This window comes from Neodiprion pinetum, chromosome 5 (genome assembly GCF_021155775.2).
Source record: "Neodiprion pinetum isolate iyNeoPine1 chromosome 5, iyNeoPine1.2, whole genome shotgun sequence".
NCBI lineage: Eukaryota > Metazoa > Arthropoda > Insecta > Hymenoptera > Diprionidae > Neodiprion > Neodiprion pinetum.
In genome coordinates, this window is record NC_060236.1 from 24,006,422 (window position 1) to 24,031,879 (window position 25,458).

Here is a 25,458-nt window from a genome sequence, read left to right on the forward strand (position 1 = left end):
GGACTTTGAGACCTTTTCACCTTGGCTTGACGCTTTGAAGACCGATCAGTTTGGATTCGATCTGTTTTTGGCACGTTGCAGTTATATGCTGGCAATTTCAACGTCTTTATAACTGGAACATAATAAATAAGGATATCCAAATATTTTTACCAGTCAAGTTTGATTCTAGACATATTTTGTCATAGACTCGGAAGCAACGACGGCACGTGTCTTTTTTGGTGTTTTTATAAATGAGCTCACGATTATCACTAAATTCTTTAGCCGTTTTTGGTTTATCAGAGTGATCTTGTCATTATCCGTAACAAATATAGCGAAAGCAGAGTCTATTGGGTTCACGAAAATGACATTCGATTCAAGAAGGAACTGGTCAGAGCAACAATTTGTGTTATCCAAGATCGATACCACATCCATTTCATTTAATACAGCACATATTCCGCCAGATTTGGTAAATTGATTAAATGCGAGTATTTTTTTACGTGTGAACAGCAATCAATTAGTTCCGAGATCATATAACGATTGAATAAAATCAATCGGCAGCTTCGTACCGTGAGAAATAATCATCATCGAGTCTGAACGATCAAAGTCACATGCGCCAGTTGTCAATTGAGCTTGAGTAAAGGCGTTAAGAGAGGGGGGGGATGGGAGGGAGGGAATGAAACAGATATAAACATCTAGGCGTTGTTGCCCGAAGCAAGATGGAGAAGCAGAAGTGCATACGAGGTCGTAAATAACAGCCCTAACCTTTATATTTTAGTAATACAATTAGCGTCTTACAGGCACGTATAACCTGGAGGACCGTTGATTCGAAGGCGTGTATCCTCGTTCCCGGTGAAATAAATGCCTCATACTACGGAACAAGATCGTCGGTATCGGGGGAATTGAGTCGTTAGCGCCGACGAAAGTGGCGTAGACTTGAGGGAACAGCTGCAGCGTGAACCATAGATGCATAAACACCGGCGTTCAGATGCAGGTACGTACCCACCTAAGGATGGAAGAGTATTACCCACCAGAGTCTCTTTTTCGTAGCTTCGTACGTAACTTCCCCGCTACTTAAATTTTAACGACACCTACACGCCTGTACGGATATTCAATCCCGCACTGCAAGTGTACCGAAAGGGTGAAAACGGGCTTGGCGCCGCGTCTTTCGATGCATGCCGTCGATAATTGGAGGAGCGGAATTATCAGCGATGAGCGCGAGTTGCCAGCTGCAGACTTCGGAGATAATTCACTCTGCCGCTTCGCGTACACTTGGCTGCATCGATCCCGGGTTCTGATTTTGTGACAGCTAATTTTGATCAGGTTGAAGTTAGTAACGCTGTCGTAACGAAACATTGGGGAACATTGACTTCGAGTCACTATTTTCTCAATGTTATAATTATTTTTAAGAAAGTAGGATTTCGAAATATGAGTGTGTTTTGTTTTATTACGGTTTACCGAATTTCAGACGATTTCAAAATCGCGAAATAACGGTTTTTCTTTACCGTGAATCGTTACGACAACGTTACTAACTTCGATATGACTAATTTCTTGATAAGTTGGCAATACGCTAGTGTTAAAGCTAGCAGCCAGAATTATCAGCCGAACGTTCTAATGTTCAGTCGAATAAGGTAGTTAAGTCCGCAAATCACAATTTTGTGAAACATCTTGAAACCTCAATGCTTTTATAGAATTATGAGAATATCTCTGAACTGCATTTTTCCATTTCCAAAACGTTCAACACGTTTGACTGCTAACTCTAGCTGCCAGCTTCAGCTTCGTTGGCAATACTGATTCAGTCCGCAGCGCCACCACCGGCCGGCTGCTGAACTGGATGAATCGACGGCGGGAAGTAAGAGGACAAGGAGTAGACCACGCAGCCTAGATATAAGGAGAACTAACGAGAATATTAAGAGAGAGTTAGTAGTACAGATTTTCGCCACTCGCTGCGTTCTTTGGCTGTTCGAAAGTATGTGAACGGACAAACTTTCATGGCGTCATTTGATCCAACCACATTATAACTGGTTATAATATTGTAGACTCGCGTATTCAACTATTCGTTGATACTTATCGCTGCGTGTACCAAACAATTGCAGGACAAATCGATTTTTTTTTTAAACTAAACTTTGTACGACAGCCACTTCGTTTCAACTACATAATTATAATATTTGAACGACCGAACATCAAATGCGCTCGGTGTGGATGAACCTTGTACCAAGTAATTCCCATCCAAAAGCTGGCACAACTTTGTTTTCCTCAGTGTCTACTTTTCATCCTGTAAACTGTAAGCCCGTTTCGCGGCCGGCCGGCCGGCGGTGGCGCTGCGGGATGAATCGGTATTGCCAACATAACCAACCCGGCGATTAAATTAACCGGCATAGAATTCCTGCAGCCAAGTGTACTGCGGCTTTACTGCCAGCCACTCGACGAAACGCCGCGCGCACCTTCATAGATTAGGCGTGTAGAATCGTTTGACGTATCAAATGAGCTCCAAATTGTTAGTTATATAGTCCGTTCGATCGTTCGGTGATCAATTAACCAATAGGAATTTAAACTTTTCATCTATCGACCGACCTCTTATCGCGAAATCCTCGCTATTGCGAGCCTTGTCTTTTAGCAATCGCTGGAAAGAGTAAATGGTAATTTGCTTAAATCCTAATCCGTGATTTGGAGAAAGAAAATAAAAGTAATTCTGAACGGGAGAAAACTTGATTCGATTATCAGATTTACACATTTTCGAAAGTTTGAATATCTTATTTCCGTTGATCTGAGCATGGAAAAAGGTTTTACACGTTGTTAAAGAAACGATTGAGAATACCGAAATCGCGTTTGCAATTTCGAATAACACAGAGCTTTATATTGTGTTCAAACTGTGGGATGAAATATGCTGCAAAAATTGATTGGAAAATTGAAAGGACGCGTAAAAATGGAAGAAAAAAACAGTCACACGCTACCCTGTGGTTTATTTTCCTTTTGTCGTCTTCATATATTTCTACTCTCCACGTGATTTGTGCTATAAAAATATATGCTATAAAATAATTATGCCATAAGTTCACGGCCGAAATCGGATTGTTATTAGTCAATCGGAACAGAGATCATATAGCTGTACAATTATGTGTACAGATTCTAATGGATCTATTGACGGTCACTATTTATTCCGCGAGTGAATGCTAATTGGAACTTGCAAGGAAATCGATGACGGAATCGAGAGCCGTGGCAGACAAGCCGAGCTCCAATTACCTCCGAGCAATTAAGTGGTTATATGTATCAACATGCAGGATGCACGGTTATGTGAAGAGTTGCAAATTTCTTCACCATCCGCGATATTCAACACCGGACGATAAAAAAAAGCACAGCTAAAATCACACCGACGCGACAGCTATATATCACTGTAATACGAATGACGATAAATTAACACGGTTATTAAATCTATACGCTTGGAAAATTAATGCTGCGCGACTAAGTACGTTTCATTTTGTTGCTATCCACGTATTCAAGGAATTTGTTCACGTTGGACTCGGAATTTTTTTCGTTTATCAAGATTCTCTATATCAATTTGCAGGTTTTATCAATGTTAAATTTAAATAAGGCGTCAAGCGATTTTCTGACTTGTAAATCTTGAATGTGTGTCGTTTCGACATTTTTTAATACATTTTAGCAGTCATGCGCGAGTACCAAATGGATGTATAAATATTTCAGCAGGTTGTCGAGTCATTTGAACAATCTTTGGATCAACATGTTTTTGCCGACTATCTGTCAAATATAGTCAAACGGTTGCGTAACGTCCCTTTGAACGTACAATTTGGTGCCCGCAAGGATAATGGAACTAGATACTATATTTAGTCAAGATTCTGGGTCAGTCCTATTCTCTGAAATCAAATTAATCATGTAGCAGCTCCGAGATAATAAAATCAGAGAAACCCACGTAACGCGATAGTATGAGGAACGATTTGAATATTCAAATAATAAATCGTCGTAAAATTTCCATCACTCAGGATTAATAAATGAAACCATTGAATAACAGTACTTGTGAATAATAGGAACCCTCGAATTATTGATTCACAAATATTACTTTTGTTTTTTTTTGTTTTTACTGTCATAACAATCCTACCTGCAAATTTGGCCTCTGTGTTACATCAACGGATGGAAACGTCTTTTATTTGAATCCGCGTTTGCATTCCACCTCTTTCACAACCTGATCCCAATTCGGTCGGTGAACGTGACGCCAAATATAAACTGAACCGCAAAACCGGTTGTACATTTTTTAAATCACAGTTTATCAAACTCGTATATATATATATATTACAGATTACCAAATATCGATACCGTGAAATAGAATTTTTATGCAAGAATATTCATCACGAGCTCGAAACGTCTGATAAAGTCGTACCTGAGAACATTCCGCGCGTGAAAGAATTCCTCGGATAAAAATTTTTTCATCCCATGTATCATTATCGAAATACACACAAGGATGAAGTTAGCAACATGACAGTAAGCCTGCATGCTTGGGAAAAATCTTTGCGTAACACATTCAAGATTTTCTGAAATTTAGTGAACAGTTATAAACAAAATATACTCGCTCATTTCTAAAAATCAACTCTTTGAAAATCATTCAGAAAATGCACAAATAACGATCTTTTTATACTCTTACGTGACGTTCCGTTACATTAACGTTACCAACTTCAGCCTCGTAAATACACATTGATTGCTTTTTAGAAACCCTTTAAACTTCTTCCAAGTCGCTGGTAATCAATTTGTGTATCCGTGATGAGGCAGAGATCGTTCATATGAATACAAGATTGTAGGTAGCCGGAAATCTGCGTAACATAATCGCATGAGCGTTAAAGATTTAGTGTTTTAGTTTCAAACGTCTCTAGCACACGCAAATTATACACACACACACACACATATATATATGTATATATATATACGCCGACAGTAATTTATTAACGGTAGTGTAAATTGTGAACCAACCGGTTTTCTTTCAACCGTTTGGCAATCGACAGCAGCAACGGCGCACATCCTTGCAGCACCGGTAGTTCCGCGGATTCCATTCAAGATTGGCACTAACTTCTGCGCTCCGCCAGGCTCATATCCATACATGTCACGTACGTATATGACATGACAAAAAGGCAATTAAATATAAATCCGTATAATAACCAAGTCGATATATCTACACGGCTCAATGACACGATTATAGAGGCTTATAATTCGCGGCAAATTATTTTTTTATTCACACTCTAGCGTCAAATTAGCATCGTAGAAAAAGTGGCAAAGTGGCACGGTAATCGCAAAAAAGATAAATAAACAAAGAAGAAGGAACGGAATTAAGACTTTATTTTCACAAATCATTTTGTATCAATAAGTTGCGTGAGTCCAATGACCAATTATCCGTAGTTTGTTTTTATTTATTTATTTATTTATTTTTGCTGACATTGAAGAAAATGAACAAAAAATGACAGTTCGAGCGCCGGAAAGGTGTTTCGTTTATAGTTTGAGGGGATCACGATTCATCGAGCGTATTCTCACGATCGATCCGTCGGAGAAACGGCTACCAGATCTGAGATAAGAGAGTGTAAAAATAAACGATAAAGTACATTGAATTGTTCTCAGGCCTAATAGCCGGATGATGAATTTGATCCAGCATCTTACACGGATGCAGTTGACCCCCCGCTCACGGATGGATATGGCAGATCCTCGCTGACAATCGATGGGGAAATCGATGAGTCAAGCGTGTCCAACGACGTGGATACGCTTGACTCTTATACAGAAACGTAATCGAACATATCGAGTCATATTGTTGAAGATCAAGGCCGGGATCCAGTCGAGAGGGCAGGAAAAAGATTCGAAATGAAATCACGTTTTCATTCAAGAGACAATTTTGTTCCAGCCTTCGGGAATTTCAATTCGTTTTACTTCGGTGTGTTACAATTCTTGTCAAAATACTCTTGCCGTATTGTTATTACTTTTCTTCTTTCACATAGTTTTGGAAGCCACACGTACATTTCATTACGAAAAATCTGCATTGAAATTCTCGAAGTCAGATTTCGTTGTTTCTCTGTTATCGTTTTCTTTTTTTCAAGCTTATATAACTGTAAAAGATTGATACGATAAATTCAATCCAATTGGTATTGCCGAATCTCGTGATGCACAATACTTGATTAAAATCTTAAGAATTGCCACAAATTTGAGGGAAAAATAATCGATTAATCGGTTCTCGTTTTTTACTCTCACAAACGACGCAATAGAATATCAATTCATGTGATTAAATTGTTAATTATTATCATTGTCTTACTTACTAAGTACCTATTTGATGTAATAAGCGAAAGTTAAACGAATATTTTCACTTGACATTGATAAATATTTTGAGTGAAATCATAAATTATCAAAAAAAAAAACTTTTTCGTAACTAAGACTACGTAACGAAATTTCCAAAATTTTGGTTTCAAACGAAGCGTTTCAAAAAAATACGAAACAATCGATTCATCGATTAATTTTTACCGATTCAACCCAGTCGTGTTCGATTATGATTTTTTTTTGACCCGATCAATCGATGCATCGATTATCTTTGACTAAATGCTCGGCGTTATTATTAAATAAAAATCTTACCCAAAGATACAATTCGCAAATAAATTTCAACCAATTTTCACGTAGCCGAATCGCATTTTACCAATTATTGAATACCATCCACATTCTCACAATCGATCGTAAAATATCTCATCACGTACCGCACCGACACATCAACGAGTTAATCGCGTCATTGTTTAGGAATAATCTTACTTCTTATCACAAGTCAACCGCAAAAAATATCACAAGACAATGGTTTATTTTCAATATTCACGTTATATTCGCCTCTGTGAAAAATACCGTCAACAACGCGCTAATAATTCTACTTGTTTTTCATTGTTTCGAATATCCGGGAGCATTTCATCTCTCTCTTTCAGCGTGTCGTGTATCAGGCACGTATTACATTCTGCGTCGAACGTGGGCCACACATAACACCGGATGTGCGAGCCATAATTATACCAGAGATTGATTTCGGAGCTTCCGATTCCCAGAAATTGAAAACTCCTCTTCCTCTCTTCGATAGGCGTGGATCTGCATCTATCAGCTTCCGGTACAAATAATTGTTACTCGGAATTTCGCGTGGGTTTTCTAGGTTGTCTCTGATTTTTCAATCGCGCGGATAAGAACTCGCCTCGTAGACGAGAAACTATTTTATTGCTGTTATACTTCGTTGCAACTGTTGCTGCAAAACCGCAGCAACCTCAACTCTGTAAAAGGTTTTCTCAAACGACGAAGACGAGGCAGAAGGTTCGCAGTCACGTTTTGCCATCTAGCTTTCCCCGTGAATTCAATCCCTCCGAAGTTTCCAGACTTCCCGAAAAGTTCGCTACAAGATGCCGCGTCGGTTGGTATAAAGTACACAATATAATATTCTCCGCAAATAAATCAACATCACCTAAACACTGAGAAAAATTTCATTCGTAACTGAATTGAACTTTGAGCGTATTTTAAGTTGGTTGAACATTTTCTTTTTTTTTTATTTCATACAAATTTTATCTCACCCCCGATTATTATATTCAGTTAATCTGCTGATTTTCTACGCTGCGGAAACTAGAGACGAGAATAGAACATACATCTCGCATTCTTTCATACAAGTATATAACGTACGACGTTTTGTACACGTGTTGGAAGCTTTGAGCGGATGTGGGAACTCATCTTTCCGTCCATTTGCTCTTCGCTACGTCGCCACACGAGTGTCCGTTAATGCTGCGTACTGAGTTCGAGGAAAATAAGTGATCCCAATTTCCGAGTACTAATTATTCATAAAATAGCCACCGAGTTTATTTTATAATAGTTGGCGACACGTATTTTTATTAATTTTTTTCTTGGCTGTTGATTATCCGGATAAAAAATTTCATGGTTTAAATCAGATTTCTCGACTCGGAGTTCGCAGGAATAACGTATTGGTCGGTCGTAAAACTTGAGCCATTAAATTTCACCGCAACATCGTATACGAAATAATATATTATAGCCTAATGGTAAGCAGAAAATATTCCATGGTTTATAGGTTTGTGAATGTCTATATGCAAAGGTCATATCACCATACCGAACACTCAAAATATTTACTGCACGTTCGTTATAAACACTTATGATGTTTCAAGTTTTTTTAAATTATTTTCTTTTTTTTTTAACGATAGGAATGGTTGAAAGTAATGGTGTCGTTTATTATTTCGACAAGTTTTTTCCTGATTTCATCCGTGCAGCACATGTCATAGCTTTCGACTAAAATAACGCCAATTTCGGAATTTAAAAATAATATTATCCGGACAAAGTTACTGTGTTATGAGAAATTGATGATCTGATAATGGTGTAAGAAATGATTTTGCAAAACTCGAATTGGAGACGAGAAGAGAATATTGAAACCAAACTCGTTTATTTCATAGATCCTTTGCAATCTTGAAAAACAAATGGAGTAACAAAAAACCACATTTATGGTTATCTTGAACAATTACCACAAGTCCGTGATCACTGTTTCCGCTATGAATAACAAAATTGAAATAGTATGTAGCGAATATGTGGTAGATTGTACACGCCTGGGTGAGAGCAATGCAATGACAATTTTGTAAAACCCTACCACTTCCAAATGGTACTTTATAGAACTGAATCGTCAAAGCGTTTAATAAAAACAAGAGCGAAATCCACCCGATTTTCACCGACAAACTTAACGCGTTGATAATGTAAATCCATCCCGAATAGGATGCGACGATCGATAAATTGGTTTATTTTTCAATATTATAATTACCGCGACGAAATCGAAGAACGTTATCGAGGATTTCTTCAGGCGGTGTTGTGGGTCAGTAAACGGGATGCGTTGAATGGAGTGAATAAAGCTATTATGCGCTAACAACACGCCTCGGGGAACAAAGAGGCGACTTGTTAAACGAAAAGTATGGGAGTAATAAAGCGAGAGAGTCAGAGGTGGAAGACTTGCAGCAGCCAAGTACCGGGAGAGACGCTGAAGACTAGCAGCGTACAAATTAAAGATAAAAGCAGATTTCTGAGAATCGCCGTAACTTCTAAGGATCCCGACACCGCGTTATCCGAATACGAAGCGTTTTCGGCGGTGCTTCACGAATCGCCGTATCATCTTCCCACTTTGCGCTCTGATCATCCATGCATGTACTCCGTGTAAGGTGTAGGCGCTTTCTATTCGTCTTAAACACTCTAATGCTCGTATGTACTCCATGTCAGTTCGACACCGTGGTCAAAGTGATCATCGGGCACTACCAACACGGGTGTCAATTCAACATTAAATTATTCCGAATCCCTCCGACGGTACACGAGCCGAGTCCCAATACCGTTCTTCACACCAAGACGTCTCTCATAAACTGAGAAAAATTTCATTTGTTACAGTAACTAGAAAAATTCAGTAAAACAGGTATCGTTGAAAAAACTGTTTGAATATTGTTGGAATTACGAAAAACGAGGTACGCGTAAGACATTTTGCGCTATCGTCGATTCTTTTTTGGTAATTGCAACGCAAAATTAGTTTCTGAGGTTTACTCTACTTTCTTAGTTAAACAGGGTTTTAACGTCAATTTATCGTTGCACAAGCATTAAATTTTTGCAACAGTTACAAGAAAATATAGCAACAGTGATCGTAATGAAAAAGAACAGTAACGGATACCAGACTTTCCGGTAACAGTTACAAAACTAATTTTCATTTTGTACCCAGAACTATATTTTTCGATTGTGGTAAAAGATGAAAATAGTTAAGGACTGAGCGGTAACCGGAACTAAACATTTCTCTCGTGTACATACCAGATTACAGTATTTTCTCTCATGGAAGATATAATTTCAGCGGTGCTTGGATTTTAATACTTGTCACTACACTCATAACTTGTTCGCACCTCTTCTTGTTTTTCACTAAATTTCCAAAATGAAGGGAATCCTCGCCACTCTTTTATTATACAGAACAACTGTGAACTACTATTTCTCGTTAAAGACCATATACCTAGTCCTAATTACAGAAACTGACGAACACAGTTTCTCCCACGATGTGTTGCTACTTCCGCTGTGAAATAAATAAACTGGAACTCGCTTTGAGACTAGTCATCGAGATCCATAACTGACAAAACCCATCGTCGGTATATCTAACAAGAGCTTTGTGGGTCCCCGTATGGACTTCCTAAAGGAAATGAATTGTTTTCGAACTCCACCACAGAGGCTTTTTATCTTTCTAACTCTCCATTAAACGGCATGCGATAATCCAAGAACGGGAAAGGCGTGAAGAAAAATGAAGCAACTTTTCTTCAACAGTATTACAACAGAATATAATTGCGAAACAAGTACGTTCCTAGTATCGTCGTGCAGTATCATGTATCGCACATTATTGCACCGAGTTACAGCAGCATTTTTACATATTAGGGTTTTAGCTGCGAACAAATTATTTGTATTCCAAAATTATGACGACGTCTTCTTTGTCCATGGCGAGTGAACGGAGCTCCATTGTCATTCCAGCATCCATGTAGCGATGTAAGTAATAAGTAGTCGCGATAGCTGGTGAGTTACAACGACTGTCCGATGATGGTTTGACCGCAATAAGCGCCGGTGAGGAAACTTATTTTCAATTTGCAAGAGGTCATCCAGCCAAAGCTTTCATGTATTCGCGATAACGCGAATTCACGCAAATGGATGTAAATCTTGTTGACATCGACAATTCCACTCCGCTCACGGCTATCCAGCTCCTCAAAACCGCAACGATAATATTCTCCTCCAAGATTAAATCTGAGATGCGTGTTAAACACTGTCCAAGCTGAAAAGGTTTTCCCAATCAGATCCATTGACACTGATGCATATAAGTGTTCTCCCTTCTTCCTTGCGTGTTACTTTTCTTGGTTCCCGTTGGCGGTAGTGTGAGGAAAATTTGTTAATGCGGCGCGCAGTGTAGAAATATTTTGAACCCGGAGGTATTTTACTCGGAGAAGCTAAGGGGAGCTTCTCCGCCGTCCTTACTCCACCTCATCCCTTAACACCCGACCAAGTTCTCCAGGCTACTCCTCTCGCCCCGGTTCCTGAGTTGCGGTGGCGTGTTCAGGGGTGTTAATTGGGTGGGGTGTATCGCATAGCTTGGACCGGCGCGGCGCGCTCGCACGGCAATACGGGGGACCGGTTATGGTGAGGAAGAGGAAGAGGAAGAGGCGGAGGAGAAAACGAGGAGTAACTTACTCGGCGGCACTGGATGGGCAAACGATCAATAAGCGATTCACGCTTCCCGAAATACCATCTCCAACGGCAGTTCCATTCCCTTACTTGCCACTTTGCCGCATTTATATACCCGGTGGTCCTACTTGACGTATTATAATTGTGCTCAGCGACACGCGGATTTGCGAACTTCATTCCCTGCATCGTCGAAGCAATTTAGAAAACTCTCTTGCCGATGGTTGGTCAGTAATCATCGTTGTTACTGTTGTTTATCTTTTTCGTTTGCGATTTGTAAATTCATTTTTAATAATATTTTTTAGGCTTTACTTAGACCTGTTATACGTGACAAGAACAAATGCGTCTTCTATCCTCTTTGCATTCAAGTAATTAACGTTGGACTGAAATAAAATAATTGCTTCTAACAAGTAAATGGCGCGTTTACTTCATTTCCATGGTTTGTTTCATTCGATCAAACATTTGATGGATACGCATTAGATGTATTGAAATTTAATAAACGTGACTTGAAAATCAATGCGGCGTACAATTGATACAATTTTTCATTACCGACAGCAAGAAAATATTTGCTAAAGAGTACTTAAATAATTGAGGCGTTTAAAATCTCCGAAATATTTACTTCATCTGAATGAAAATTCTTCAATTTGGGTAAATTTTTTCGAAACAAAGGATTGTTTCGGAGATTTGAAAGGCGTGAAACTATTTGAATACTCCTTAGCCAATATTCACTTGTGGTCGGAAAAGAAGAACCAAATCAAAAAACCCTTGCATTCATCTTGTGGTTAGTAAGCTTATTAAATTTTAGTACGTCCTATTTGAATCCAACAAATAATTAATGGAATGAAGAAAATTAAGGATTTCATTGATAAATGGTATTTACTTGTAAAACGTAACTTTCTTCCAGTCTATAATTGCCATTTATCACAATTCCCAGTGAATCAATTTCAGAATACGAGATGACGATATAACTCTTACACCGTAAGATCGTATTTTTTGTTTTTCATGTCTTTCTTACATCGCGCGGTGAACATTGCTAATCAATGCTGAACAATTTATACAACAATTATTCTACGAAACATGGATAATCAAAATTACAGTTGCAGTTGCATGACGAACATGAGTTACCACCATCAAAAACAAGGAATGGTCACGAATGTCAAGCTGAGCAACCATGGGATAAATTCACCAGAAAATTACCAACATAAAATCGCATCGGACGAACATCATAATTTGCGACGACGATGGGTACGTCAGAAAGTTAATTCCGTGCACGATGACTTAGCCGAGTATACAATGTAATTTACAAGCTAAGCAACATTCGTCTACGATTCCGGTAATCCACGTGCAATAAAACTGAGCTGCACGCTTGTCTACATGGCTGTCGTAACAAGTACGCTATTAAGTGTCTGACATCGGTCAGTGCTACCTTATACCTTGCACTCCACTCCCATCCAGCTCCGCGGTCCAGAGCGAATGAGAGCCGGGGTCACTCCTGTCCAACATGTTGAATGATAGCGAGGCGCGTCGTCCCGGGCACATGCACATTATCGTAAAACATTGGTACGGTGTTGTGTGATGTGGAGTCGGCACCTCGAGCCCACGAACGCATCGGAGCGCATACCGGGCTGAAAGGCGCGAGGCGTTATACCTACGGCTCAAAGTGTAGGAAGGCGTAGAGTTGCGTTGCAGGTGATAACCTTTTGATTATCTCACATTCCGTTCCATGCAGTCCGCGAACGCGTACAAGTATCAACCCAGGACGTCGGCCCTCGTTCGAGTCGTCTTGCCGCAACGGACTCGCGTGTGCGACGCGTTAACACGCGATCCTTGATATCCTGTTTGATACGATTGATGCGCCAACGTTTTCGCGAGCCTCAAATCATACGCAGTTTGAGATCAGCGCTGGTGTTGATTTCTTCCATTCCTTTTCGCAAGCCCTTCAAGTATATTCCACTCTAAAACATTCTTTCACACATGTTATTTTTATCCAGCGGTACGAGACTTTATACAAACGAGACACTTGGGTTATACCATAAATGTGGATCAAATTAATCGTTTGGATATTTTTAGGCAGAGATTTTCTGGGATGACCAGACACGAGATCGCGGAAAGTTTTGGTAAGAAAAAAAAAAAAAGAGCGTACCAGGTATTAATTTTCCATTACGAGTTTCGATTAGACACGACTGATGTTTGAGTTTTTCAATTCTTTTTTATTATCATTATTACACGTCGTGAGCGTAACAAACGTATACACGGTGTACAATATATCACTGCACATGTACCAATTGAACAACACCGGTGCGTAAATATCCAAGTAGATTGTATATTACCTGCCAGGTGAAAATGTACACGGATAAATCACCACCGTACGTTTATACCGTTATATTCGTACGTTATACCTATAAGTTACACACGGTAATACCTCTCGACTGCCTTAACACATGTTGCACTTAACTCCGAAGGTGAATCACCAGCAGAGACATTCACGCCCACGATTGTACACCGATTCGCCACGACCCGCACCCAAAAACTGTAGCCCCTCCGTGACTGTTTCCATAATCGATTAGCCATCGGATACACCTGCTCAATGTTCCAAAAAATCCGATTGGACAACAAGTATTCGAAGAAAATGATACACTGAGAGAAATTTTTAGTTCCGGTTACCGCTCAGTCCTTAAATATTTTCAGTTTTTACCACAATCGAAAAATATAGTTCCAGGTAGACAATGAAAATTAGTTTTCTAGCTGTTACCGGAAAGTCTGGTATCCGTTACTATTCTTTCTCATTACGATCACTGTGCTATATTTTCGTGTAACTGTTGCGAAAATTTAATGTTTGTGCAACGATAAATTGACGTTAAAGCCTTTTTTAACCGAAAAAGCAGAGTAAACTTCACAAACTGATTTCGCGTTGCAATTACCGAAAAAGGATCGACGATAGCGCAAAATGGTTAGGCGTACCTCGTTTTTCGTAATTCCAACGATATTCGAACAGTTTTTTTTAACGATACCTGTTTTACTCAATTTTTCTAGTTACTGTAACAAATGAAATTTTTCTCAATGTACGAATCCAACGAAATTCCCTCGGTATATAGCATAGTTACACACAAATTTGCTACGATTATTACGTTTCTCCGTTATACAGACGTATTGTATAATATACGTGTATTGTATACAGCTGGGCGAGGGCTATAATCTTACCCTGCGGGGTGCGGCGGGGGACGGCCAACGACTCGTTAGGAAGTTTCCTTCGTTTCGGATATGAGCGGTTTCCCTCGACGCCTTCCCGGGAAGGCTTTGCCTGGTTACATAACCTATAGCGCACCCGCCTAAGAAGTTTACCAATTATGCAAATGTATATTAAAGCAATCTGTGCACCGTTGGAGAAGGTATGCGAACCTGCGAGCCTAGTTTCCCGTTCCTCGGGCAACTAGGTATTTCTATTATGTACATGTATATACGGTATGAAATGAGAGCCCGTATTCCTGTTCGGACTTCATTATTCTAACGAGCATGATTGAGTCACCCTCCGTCGACGAATCAATTATGCTGATACATTTCCAGTCCTGCGATATAATTTTTCGCTTCTCATCTCGCGGCTACGCCATAGCGACAGAGCCAATTATCGGGCTTACGCGAAAGATGCCAGGCGATTGGATGTTCGGTGAAATCCGGGTACTTGATCCTGAAGTGCCCCATTAAATAGTCGATTTAGTTCGAATCAATCGATTCCTGTACCGACGATCGGCGATCTGTTAACGAGCAATAAACCGAACCCACGCGATACGGGAGCCCGACTCGCTAACTGAGAAGTTGGCAAACCGCGTGTAAGCGACTGCAAAGGGTTCGGATGTTCGACGATGACGCTTTACGGGCTTGCGTGTGTGGGAGAAGAATAAGAATAACGAGAAACCAGGCGACGCCGAGCCTGCGGATCGTCCTAATCCCGGCTTGTGTCAGCGAGAAACTTCACGAACGGTATAATAATTCTCTTAACGCTGCCCGCATAAATATTCAAATAATACCGAAAAAAAAATGAAAAAATAAATACGGCGGGGGGAAAGAGATTGGAAGCGAAGAAGAGGAAGATGAAAGTCCCGAAAGTGGGATAGAGAAACCGAGCCTTGAATAAAATGACGCATTGTTTGCAAGCCGCTTCCCACCCACGTTACTGAATACAATAGAAAGGGTTGAGAAACTCGCTTACTTACTGCCGTTGATGGCCGTTGCTGCCAGGATCGTTGAGCCTTGGGGAAGAACCAATCCTACATCAATTTTGTCACTCGGGTACCGCGCGTTGTCCGCAAAATGTTAAAATTCCCAGATACCAGTCGCTGCATATAAGACGGTACTTACGCCGTCGTCAAAAGATCGTTCGGTACCGGATGCATGTGATGGATGAGTCGTTGAGTCGATGTTGTGTAAGGATTTTGTAAATTAGTTTTTTTTACGCTGTTACTCCGAGACCGCTCGACGCTTAATAACAGCAATCGACACTCTAACGATGATCGTGGAACGGCAATTACCGGTACATCCATCCGAACGCGGTCGAAAAAACTATACGCGAAGCTCTGTTTGCAGAATACAGTGTCCGGGGTATGGAGCCGATTAGTTAAATGGAACGCTGATTGCCGGCGCAGAGAGATGCAGAAATATAGAGGTCGTCGCCAACGGGTGAAGCGGCGTACCTACACGAGCGTGGTTCGATGGTAAATATCGGTTTCAACGGTGCCACTTCATTGTTGTTCTAAAAGGCCATCTGGTCCTGTGCAGCGGGACCAACCATAACTAATAAATTATTAATATATGGTAACGCGACACAGCTCCAGGTATCGTACCAAATGCCCGGGCAGAATGCAGGACGTTGTTTATTCATCTCCTGCAGCACCGAGGACGATGCTCATTCTCCTCGAGCGCTCTTCACCATTGACTTCTATACACACACTGCAGGTGTCAACAGTGGGAAACCTGCCGCTGCAGAGCGGAGCATAACTTGGTTCAATGGCGCAACGATGAAGTGGGTACGCGATGCGTTATGAAAACGATTTTCGTCACCGTCGCAATCGTTGTGCTACGTCTAGAATCACAGATGCATATCCGAGCGTCACCCATTGTAGGTACACTTGGGGACAACGAATCTGAGAGGGCTAATTTTTTACACCAGACAGTTATGTGGGCAACACAGAGAAACCTACAGCGCCACAGTCGGCCGAACGCGAAACAAACTAACTAAGGTTAAATTCGATGGTCATGGGTTATGTTACGTTTATTGAGATTGAGTTTTTTTCCCGCTCGTTCGACTGTGGCGCTCTAGGTTTCTCTGTGTTGCCAACATAACTGTTTGGTGTGAAAAATTAGCCATCTCAGTTTCATTATCCCCAAGTGTAACCTAAGTGATAGGACAACGATCCCCAACGTATGATCGTCTACGTCTCTTCCGCGGATAAAAGAAGAGGAGGTAGATAATGGGAATACGATTTCGGCATTCGCCGGAAGATGATTAATTTGGCTTATCAAAAATGTGCCAAGTGTGCGAAACGAAGAGATTGCCAGGCGAAAATCTAACGGTTTTAATGAATGAAGAGGCAATTTGCAGTTTCGTTGGTGGTAGGTCGGTGGATGCCGTGCGGTCGGAAAAACGAACTAACTCGGCAGAGGGAATGCGGAGGATGGGCTGCTGGGGGGTGTTAAGAGGCAGTTTGCACCCCCTCCACTCCCGCAGCGCGTAGTTTATGAACCTGTGGCTTCTTCCACCAAGCAGCCGCCAAGCCAGCGACCCGCACCCCTCTTCTCGATGTTCTTTATATACAAGGTTCCCCGTGTTCCGCTACTCCATTTTAAACGGTATATATAATACCTAATGGATGCACGGTAAAGCGGATGCGAAAATTGCGCCGTTGCGTTGCGATGAATTTCCAATAGCTGTATTCCATCAGCATAAAGAAAATTCATCTCGTCCAGCATGCTGCGTGATCGGAGGATAGTCAAGGACGCGCTTCCGGTTAGGCATCTCACAACCAAGGCCGTATTCAATGGTAACACATGTGGGACCGTTTCAGAGCGATTCAAATATCGAGCTAATCGACGTTGGAACCAGAAGAAGATAAGGTGCCCTCAGGCGTCTTTGCGGTGGCCGTGCCTCACGCCCGTTCAAGCCTCGAGTTCTGTTGGGGCCCACGTGTGGTGCGGCATCTTTCTTGCAGGGCCCGTCCGTGATGCATTACGAACCTTCGAAGGGACGGGAGCGGGCGAAACTTGACCTGAAATGGGGAAATCCTCCCGCCCAGTCAAAATACCTTATAGCTCGACACATGGCGCACGCATAGAAGAGGTTGGCAGGCCCACGCGGTCTGGGGCCTGCAGCATGGGATGTTCTAACGGAGGAGAAACGTGGCAGACAGAACGGAGCCCATTATGTTGAACATCGCATTGGTATATGGGTTTAAGGCGGTGGCGTTGCTGCGTCTATTAAAAAGCCTCTTTGAGAGTCTCCCGTTCTAAATACGGCCTGCGATATGTGCTCAGGAGTCGAAACAAATGACAATGAGTGCCGTCTTCGAAAGCTCTTAACTCTAACGAGACTTCTTCGGCCAATCTACGTTGGATAATCAAATCAACGCTCGTATTGCCATGGAACTTTACAACCGACATAAAACGCGGGCAAATCTGTCGATGACTAGCACCGGCTACACGGTCAGAATAAGAATTAATCACGCGGCGAGGAACCGCCGAAGGAGGAGGTTGAGGGTCGCGCAATACCTTATTTGGATCACAATTTGGTCGAGTGGCTCCTCGTCACCTGAATCCGATACTTCAGCTCCAGATACCGATAGAGGGGGGGGGGGGGGGGGGGGGGGGGGGGGGAGTCTGGAGGGTCGGAATTAGGGTTTGAAGGAATTGAGATATTTTTTTTTTTATGTCTCGAACCACTGGGTTTAATTGGGTACTTCTCTGGATTTGTAGGTTTAACGGAGACTTCAGCATTCGTTGAATGATATTGTTTTTCTACCGCCGTAAATGAGATAACGACACAATTTCTTTTTTCTCTCCACGTCAAGGTTGGACGGTTCCAAGCTTGAAATCTCTTTCGAAACGAATATAACATTATGCCGGGAATTCGAATGGTGGTTGAATCAAATTACAGAACAATGTCGTTCCGGGAACAAAAAGAAAAAAAAAACGTGCGGTATATAATCATCGAAGTTAGATGTAACTGTTTTCCTTATGATTATTCCAATGACAAACGCCTATCAACGTGACATGCATGAATCTGGAGAAATAATGTCAGACCACAAGGACTTGAGACATTAGAAAAACTCACAACCAGTTAGAATTTCTTCTCGAACTGGTATAAATACCCAGAAGAACCAGTTGGGATTTTTACGATCCTAAGGTATAAGTTACAAGCACTCGATGACACGGATATCGTTGCTGTCGATCGTCACTGGCGCTGTTGCTTCTCTGACATTTGATTTTCGAATAATGTTAGTCATCTCGCTACGATCAGCAGCGCGTGGATGGAATATGATCGGTGGCTGTGTGACGGTTGGCTACTGTTCCGTGTTAGATACATACGAATGTACGCCAATGATACGACGAATACAGATCTGATCGGATCATTGATTCAAATTATTCCAACGCTGATTAGTGACGGTGGGTGATATAACTACGTGCGTCCACGACACGGGACTGAGATGGTCGTTGACTAATGTATTGTTAGCGACAAGAGAGTCCGGGTACGTATATACGTAGGATATGCATACACTTAGCGCGGTGTTATATACCTGGAACTCCGAATTGAGCACAACGCAGATATATTGATATATTCGTGAATGAGATCTGCTGTTAACGCGTGTCAAATCCTTGGACTCACAGACACACGCTGGCAAGGAAGCGTGTAGGCGACGTACATCGACACGGAATTTACGCCCAAACAATCGCCGATGGCGTTTATTTTCCCTCCAGTTATGTACGCAAATACGCCTTTGAACAACATCAGGAACTTTCGTGATCGCAGCTTCGAACTTTGAGTCTGAAATGATACCATGTTCTCCGGAATATTTCAACTGTCGTATATAACCATTACGGTATCGTTACTGAAACCGTAAATAGATCAATTGCCAAAGCTTATCGCAAGGTTAAACCATCGCGTGAACAGTGAGACGGTGATCAATGTGACACATGAATGTAGGAGATGCAAAGGACATGTCATGACCTACTACCAGGCAACACTCGGATGTTGCTTGTAGAATTTAGATACCACGTATATCGAATTCTAAAGTCTCTTATACGTGTTCGCCATGTATTGCTGCTGCTGCTATGAAATTCTGTTCGAAGACTTGTAAAATCTAATATTTCCAAAAATACTGACCTTTGACGGGCGTTCTGACAGGTTTCCCAGGCAGTACGGGTGTCGTGACTTCAGCAGGATGTCGTCCGTTGTGGAGATAAGCCTGATTGGCGTTATGATGAGCAGCCATGATGTGATGATGTTCGATATGCGGTGGTTCTCGGAATGGATTCGGCGGTGTCCTCGAGTAGAAAGACCTTCCGCTGAGGACAGATGAGCTCGGCGATGTCGGAGGACTCCTGGTCCTCGGTGTCGTGGTTAAATTAAGCGGAGCATCGTCCTCCTCCTCAGCGGCGAGATGATTCAACCCTCCACCGTGACCACCCCCATCCTGATACCCAGGACCCTGTTGATTATGGGACAACCTCACCGCCGACGCGTCGATTCCCGCGTTATTAACCAGCTTCGGGGAGGCAATACTCGCACAAGATGAGGGCGACCTAAGCGGCGGTGCTGGGCTCGGCGTGCACGGTGGCGAGGTCAAACAGCCTGGCATCGAGGCCGGCGAATGTGGTGGAAGAGGAGAGTAAAGGGCGAGAGGCGCCCGTATCATCGGACTTGTCAGCCTCCGGGGTGTCGGTGCCAGGAGTTTGGTGGTCCCGCCATTGTCGTTGGCGGTGTTGTTGTTCACCACGTTGTTGTTATTATTGTTATTGTTGTTGTTCAGATGGTGATGGAGGTGGTGCACGCTCAGACCGGAGCTGGCTCGACCCCAGCCCAGGATGTCGCTGATTCTGTGAGGTGTCGGGGCCCGAGGTGGCGCTGCGTAAACGTGCGCGTGCCACGAGTTCACCTGAAGGGCACCGCTGGTGACGCCTCCGCCGGCACCGGCACCGCTGTCAATCGGCGATTTGCACGCGGCGGTGAGGGTGCCGTCGGTTGCCTGCATGTCGAGGGCAGAACCCCCGTGAGCATCGGGGTCGCTAGTCACCGTTGCGACACCGGACTTCGCCTTGGTCTCGTTGTTGTTGTCGCATGGTACTATCGACTCCAAACGGGTCTCCGCGCCACTTCCAACCACCTTTTCATCCTTCTGCTGATGTTGTTGCTGCTGCTGCTGTTGTTGTTGCTGTTGTTGTTGCTGTTGCATGCTATCCGTGTCCGTCATCACGCGGTATGTGTGTCTCTGTCCTTTTACCTTTCGTACCGTGAGAGTACCACCTACCGAATCTAGGGTCCCGAGTTATCATTCGACGACAATTTATCGTTCACCATCATCGTCGCACCACTTGAAAAACATCCACCTTAGACACCGCACTGTGACTCTTCAGGTTTTCAGAAGACTGACGATTCCTCTTGATATCAGCACGATTTCAGTTCCTGCTCTTTTTATGTTTCGTAAAGCAAAGTTCTATGCCCTGATTGTCATTAACTGGCGACGATTAGTACTTTAATCTTCTTCATTTTGCACATTATTTCCGACGAAATAACGCTCCGTCACGTCGATCACCGTTATCACATTTACACCGTGCGCGTACATGCAAACGGTACAACGACCGCGGTGACGAGTATTATCCAAACGACCGAGCACGAGCGGCAATTAAAACACTGCGTGATTGTTATCGGGAACGATTAGGTTTTTTTTTCTAACCACAAATTGAGTCACACGAGGAGACTCGAATAATATCCTCAGGGTTATTTGTGTAACGGTATCGATCCAGTTTGTCGCGGTTAAGTGGCGGTCGTACAACGATTCGACGGAATTAAGACGAAGACCGTTTGAGACGCTCAATAAAATCTACTGCCCGTTAATTATTCCTGCACTCGCTGCCAGTTGCGTGGCTCTTTTTTACTCTCTACCTCTTCTTCCTCGTCATCTTTTACGTCTCTTCCTCCGTCTTCTTCTTCTTCTACTCCGTCTTCTTTCTCGACTCCGAAGTCACTCCTCGAGGGTGTCTCACGGCACTAATTGCCCGCGCGTAATTAAATCTCGTTAATTAGCTCAACGTCACTGTGTAGCCAGCCAGCCCTCGGGCCGTTAGCAGTTAGCGGGCCAGCCACTAAGCTTATTGCTCGCGCATTTTGGTGCCTGCGCAGAAGATGTGCGCGGGCTTATGATATGCTGCGGGTCTCGGGACTCGTGGTGTTTTTAATTTTACGTCACGGCGTAATTCCTCTCCGCGCGTTTTAACCTCACCGTACTTCACTTCACTTACGCTCGACTCGTGTGTTTACACACACAGCGTTTAGGTGCGCACGGTTTCTTGTTGTTGTTTCCGATTTTTTATATACCTTCTCTTCCTTACTATTTTTTTTAAGTTTATTCATTCATTAATTCTCCTCAAGTTGCGCAATTGTCCAACGCGGCCGTGAATCCTTTCGTATATACTCGAACCGCAGCTCGTACACTTATCTCTCACTGCACTTTCGATTATCCACTGCGTACAACAACAGAGTATAAGTGATAAATGAGAACTGTTTAAATTTTATAACTCAAAATCGGGGATGAAGAACATTCGAATCCATTGAAGCCTTCTTTCCCTTTCGCTGTCAAAAATCACTAGAACATATATTCTTTCTTTCTTCTATATATTTAAAAATATTCACTGCAATAACCGAAAAAAAATACCGTTTAACATTCTTAGTTGTATCAGGTATGTACAAATAGTGCACAAAATCCGCGTCAACGTACGCATAATAAATGAAAATCAAACTCTGCCGAAATCTGAAATCAAACGAGAAACCGCGAATAGGAAAAAAGCAACGTAACGAAAATCAAGATAAATAAAAATCGGTGAAATCGCTTTAATCAACGTTAACGACCGAAACGTCACAAAGATCGTAGCACCCACGTGTTACGGGGCAAATCACAGGTGACCCAGCGCGCACGCGACTATAACAACACGGTGTGTAGTACCGGGTACAGAGAGAGGAGCGACGAGCACGTGTTCCCCGGGTCCGGGCGGGTTAAAGTGGTGGGAGTAGCTTACTGGTGTATATAACGTGGGGGCGAGACGCGGTACACAGAACGAACGCGTGCGCCGGCTGCCGCCCGATTACTGACTGATTGCCGCAAGATTTAGGGTTGCGGCTCACGTGGTGGGGATGGACCGCGGCGAAGGGGCGGGGATGGCGGGCCGGCGGGGAGGTGGGGGCGGCGAGAGGGGAGGGGGGGGGGGGAGATCGCGACTCGCTCTGCGCGGCACGGCTTCGTCGCCTCAAGCGGCGGGAGGACAGAGAGGATGGGGCGAAGGGAGGGGGGAGCTGACCGAGGAGTTAACTGTCGGCGCGCGCGCCCCCCTCCGGCGACCTCGATCCTCTCCTCTCGCTCCTCACGGTTCTTCTCTTCCACCACCTCCACCTCCTCCACCTACATCTCCACCACCGCCCATTTCATCGTCGCGCTATTCGCGCGGAGGGATTGATGCACGGTGCTGCAAGTGGGAGGAAGCATCGGGAAGAGTAGGAGGAGGAGGAGGAGGAGGAGGAGGAGGAGGCGTTTGAAAGGAAAATTTATTCGGAGGCGGCTGGGTAATGTTTTCACGATTTATTTGTTATTATTCGCCAGCATTGCCGCGATGTGGCTGAATGCCTTCTCTCACGTTTTCGCATCGCCTTGCGTGGAGGATGAAACCTAGCTTCTAACGCCCCGTTCTCGGTAACTCCTTATTAATACGTCGATGTGAACCGAGTCCAGTGTTTACTCGGTTAAAAGGTGACTTCTTTCGCTGTAGGCGGTACTGCCAAATGGCAATATTACGCGTACTAATTAGCGTACGGCTGGTAGAATACCAGCGAATTTTCTCCGTCCGCGGATGTAACGATTCAAACTGACGACAGCTCTCCTTCCTCTACCTCTACGTCCTTCTCTGCAATCGATCTCACTGCAACACATAGTTCGCAACAAAGGTAACACGCTTCGGGTTTGCATGAAATTTGTTTAGGCACCATTGGCACGATGTCCGACAAGCGAATCTCTTTTCCGGTCACCTCCAACCACGGCGCATCCGTAAAATCGCGACTAGATCGATGATCGCACTTTAGCGGGGGCACACAGGTCAGTTCGTCGTCTCGCGAATGCGTGCGGGTGCGTGCATCATTTCATCGGTCGGCAGGGGCGGAGACTGGCTCGAAAGTGGGGCCATCGTATCGGTAGTGGGGGAAACGGCTGCCGCGCTCAGCCGGCAAGTAGGTACGAACGAACTGATTTCGAGATGCTGGAGCGCGATCCGCGGGTGGCGGGGAGGGCTGGCAATTAGCGGACAAAACAGCGATCTTCCATACTGATTATTGATAGGGCCTGCCGCCCGACTCGTGGAAACGAGCTTTTGCTCCTCTCCTCCCCCTCCCCTTTCCTCTATCTCACACTCTTTCTCGCTCTATTTCTCTCTCTCTCTCTCTCTCTCGCTTTGCGCGCACTTTCGCCATCGCCCGAATCACTTCGTAATAATTCCCGCTCCCCTCCGACTTCCCGACACCAAACAGAACCGCTCGTGCGGCGCGCGCGCCTGTAAATCAGACCGACGATTCGTAGAAGTTAATTTCGGGTTCTTCGACGGCCTGACAATGAACCCTTAAACTGTATAGAGCGCAATTTAGCTCTCGCCAATTAGGGAGGAGGAAACGTTCGATCGGAGGTAAAGGGCTGGCTGCCTAGTGCCCTTCTTGACGCTGTTTACGCTATCTCTGCAATAGCGAATCCGGCACCGGTGTCCGGTAATTACCCGTTTTCTTGAGTTCTGTACTTCATAAATATTGTGCTACAGTTGATGCGTTTCCTTCAAAATATTAGCATGAAATTTTATTTTCTTACAACTCTTTTGTTTCGATGATACCTGAGTTTCGCTGTCATTTACGATTTCAGAGAGAGTATCAACTTTCGGCAAATTCATCTTATCTTCTACATGGAAAATTCAGAACTATCAGAGACTATTTGAAATCAATAACATTTTTTAGCACTGATATACTTTCTAAAACGCTAGAGATAAGAAATTTGATATTTAGAAAAGGATTCTTCTTGAATTATCTTTGAATATTTTGTAAAAAATTATTTCACACATACGAAGTGAAAATTTTTTATGCCATCCGTAGGAAAATCCTAAATATTCTACTGAAGATTGAATCTAGAGATCCTTAGTTAACACGTGACAATGAAAGCTTACAACTTAACGCAAGCACTCGAGTAACTTGAGTCTTCCAAAAATAACCGTTAGTAAAAAACAGCTTTTGTCAAATGTTCAGAAGTTCGGATTTTGCAAAATTCATCAATTCAGTATTAAATTGTTCATAAAGACCCAAAAAATATCAACTATCCATTTTTTTCCCCAGGTGAAATGCTCCGCAAGCGAGGTTATGGTTACAGGTAAGCGGTAAGCGTGCAATTGGATATCACAAACCTCGTGTACGCGCTGCAGCTGATCGTGAACATCGTGGTGATTCCTAGAAGAGATTGCTTCCACGCTATAATGCAGATATGATTGCAAACACGTACTGCAAGTGGGTGAAGTACAACCGGAGGCCTCTTTTCCGCGTCAGTATAATTACGGCTTAATTACCGACGAATCATCCCCCTCATTGAGACATCGTGTATGCAATTTCACTTGTATCTTCCATTTTTTTTTTTTCTTAAGTAATACGGACAGTTGTACCCTGTAAGACATAATAAAATGTAAATTTTTTTTTAGACTAAAATAAAAAATGTGAACTTGTAAATTAATAACTTAAATTTAGATGTTACCTAAGATCACTTTTAATTGGATTAATTTAATTACTTATCTATGTACAGTAATAAATAAATGTCTTTTGAGTCAAAAGTTGTATGTTGTAGTTGCCAGTATTTAGTTGAATTTCGTTTACAAATTTACAAAATGAATGATAAAACAACTCAATTTCGACACAACGGACGATTTGCAGAGCGAAAAAAATTGTAAAATAGAAAAAAAAAATTTTTTTTCATCCGACGCTAC

The 25,458-nt window shown here is 42.9% G+C and overlaps 1 protein-coding gene across 1 annotated transcript in view; it reads right to left on the bottom strand.

Moving 5' to 3' along the window:
* Positions 1-22,521, bottom strand: part of LOC124219819 (uncharacterized) — a 220,646-nt gene extending 198,125 nt beyond the window's left edge. The window contains exon 1 of the mRNA XM_046627978.2: positions 19,574-22,521. Within this exon, the coding sequence (XP_046483934.1) occupies positions 19,574-20,660 (1,087 nt within the window). The 5' untranslated portion in view covers positions 20,661-22,521. The remainder of the gene's footprint in view (positions 1-19,573) is intronic.
* Positions 22,522-25,458: the final 2,937 nt, after the last annotated feature.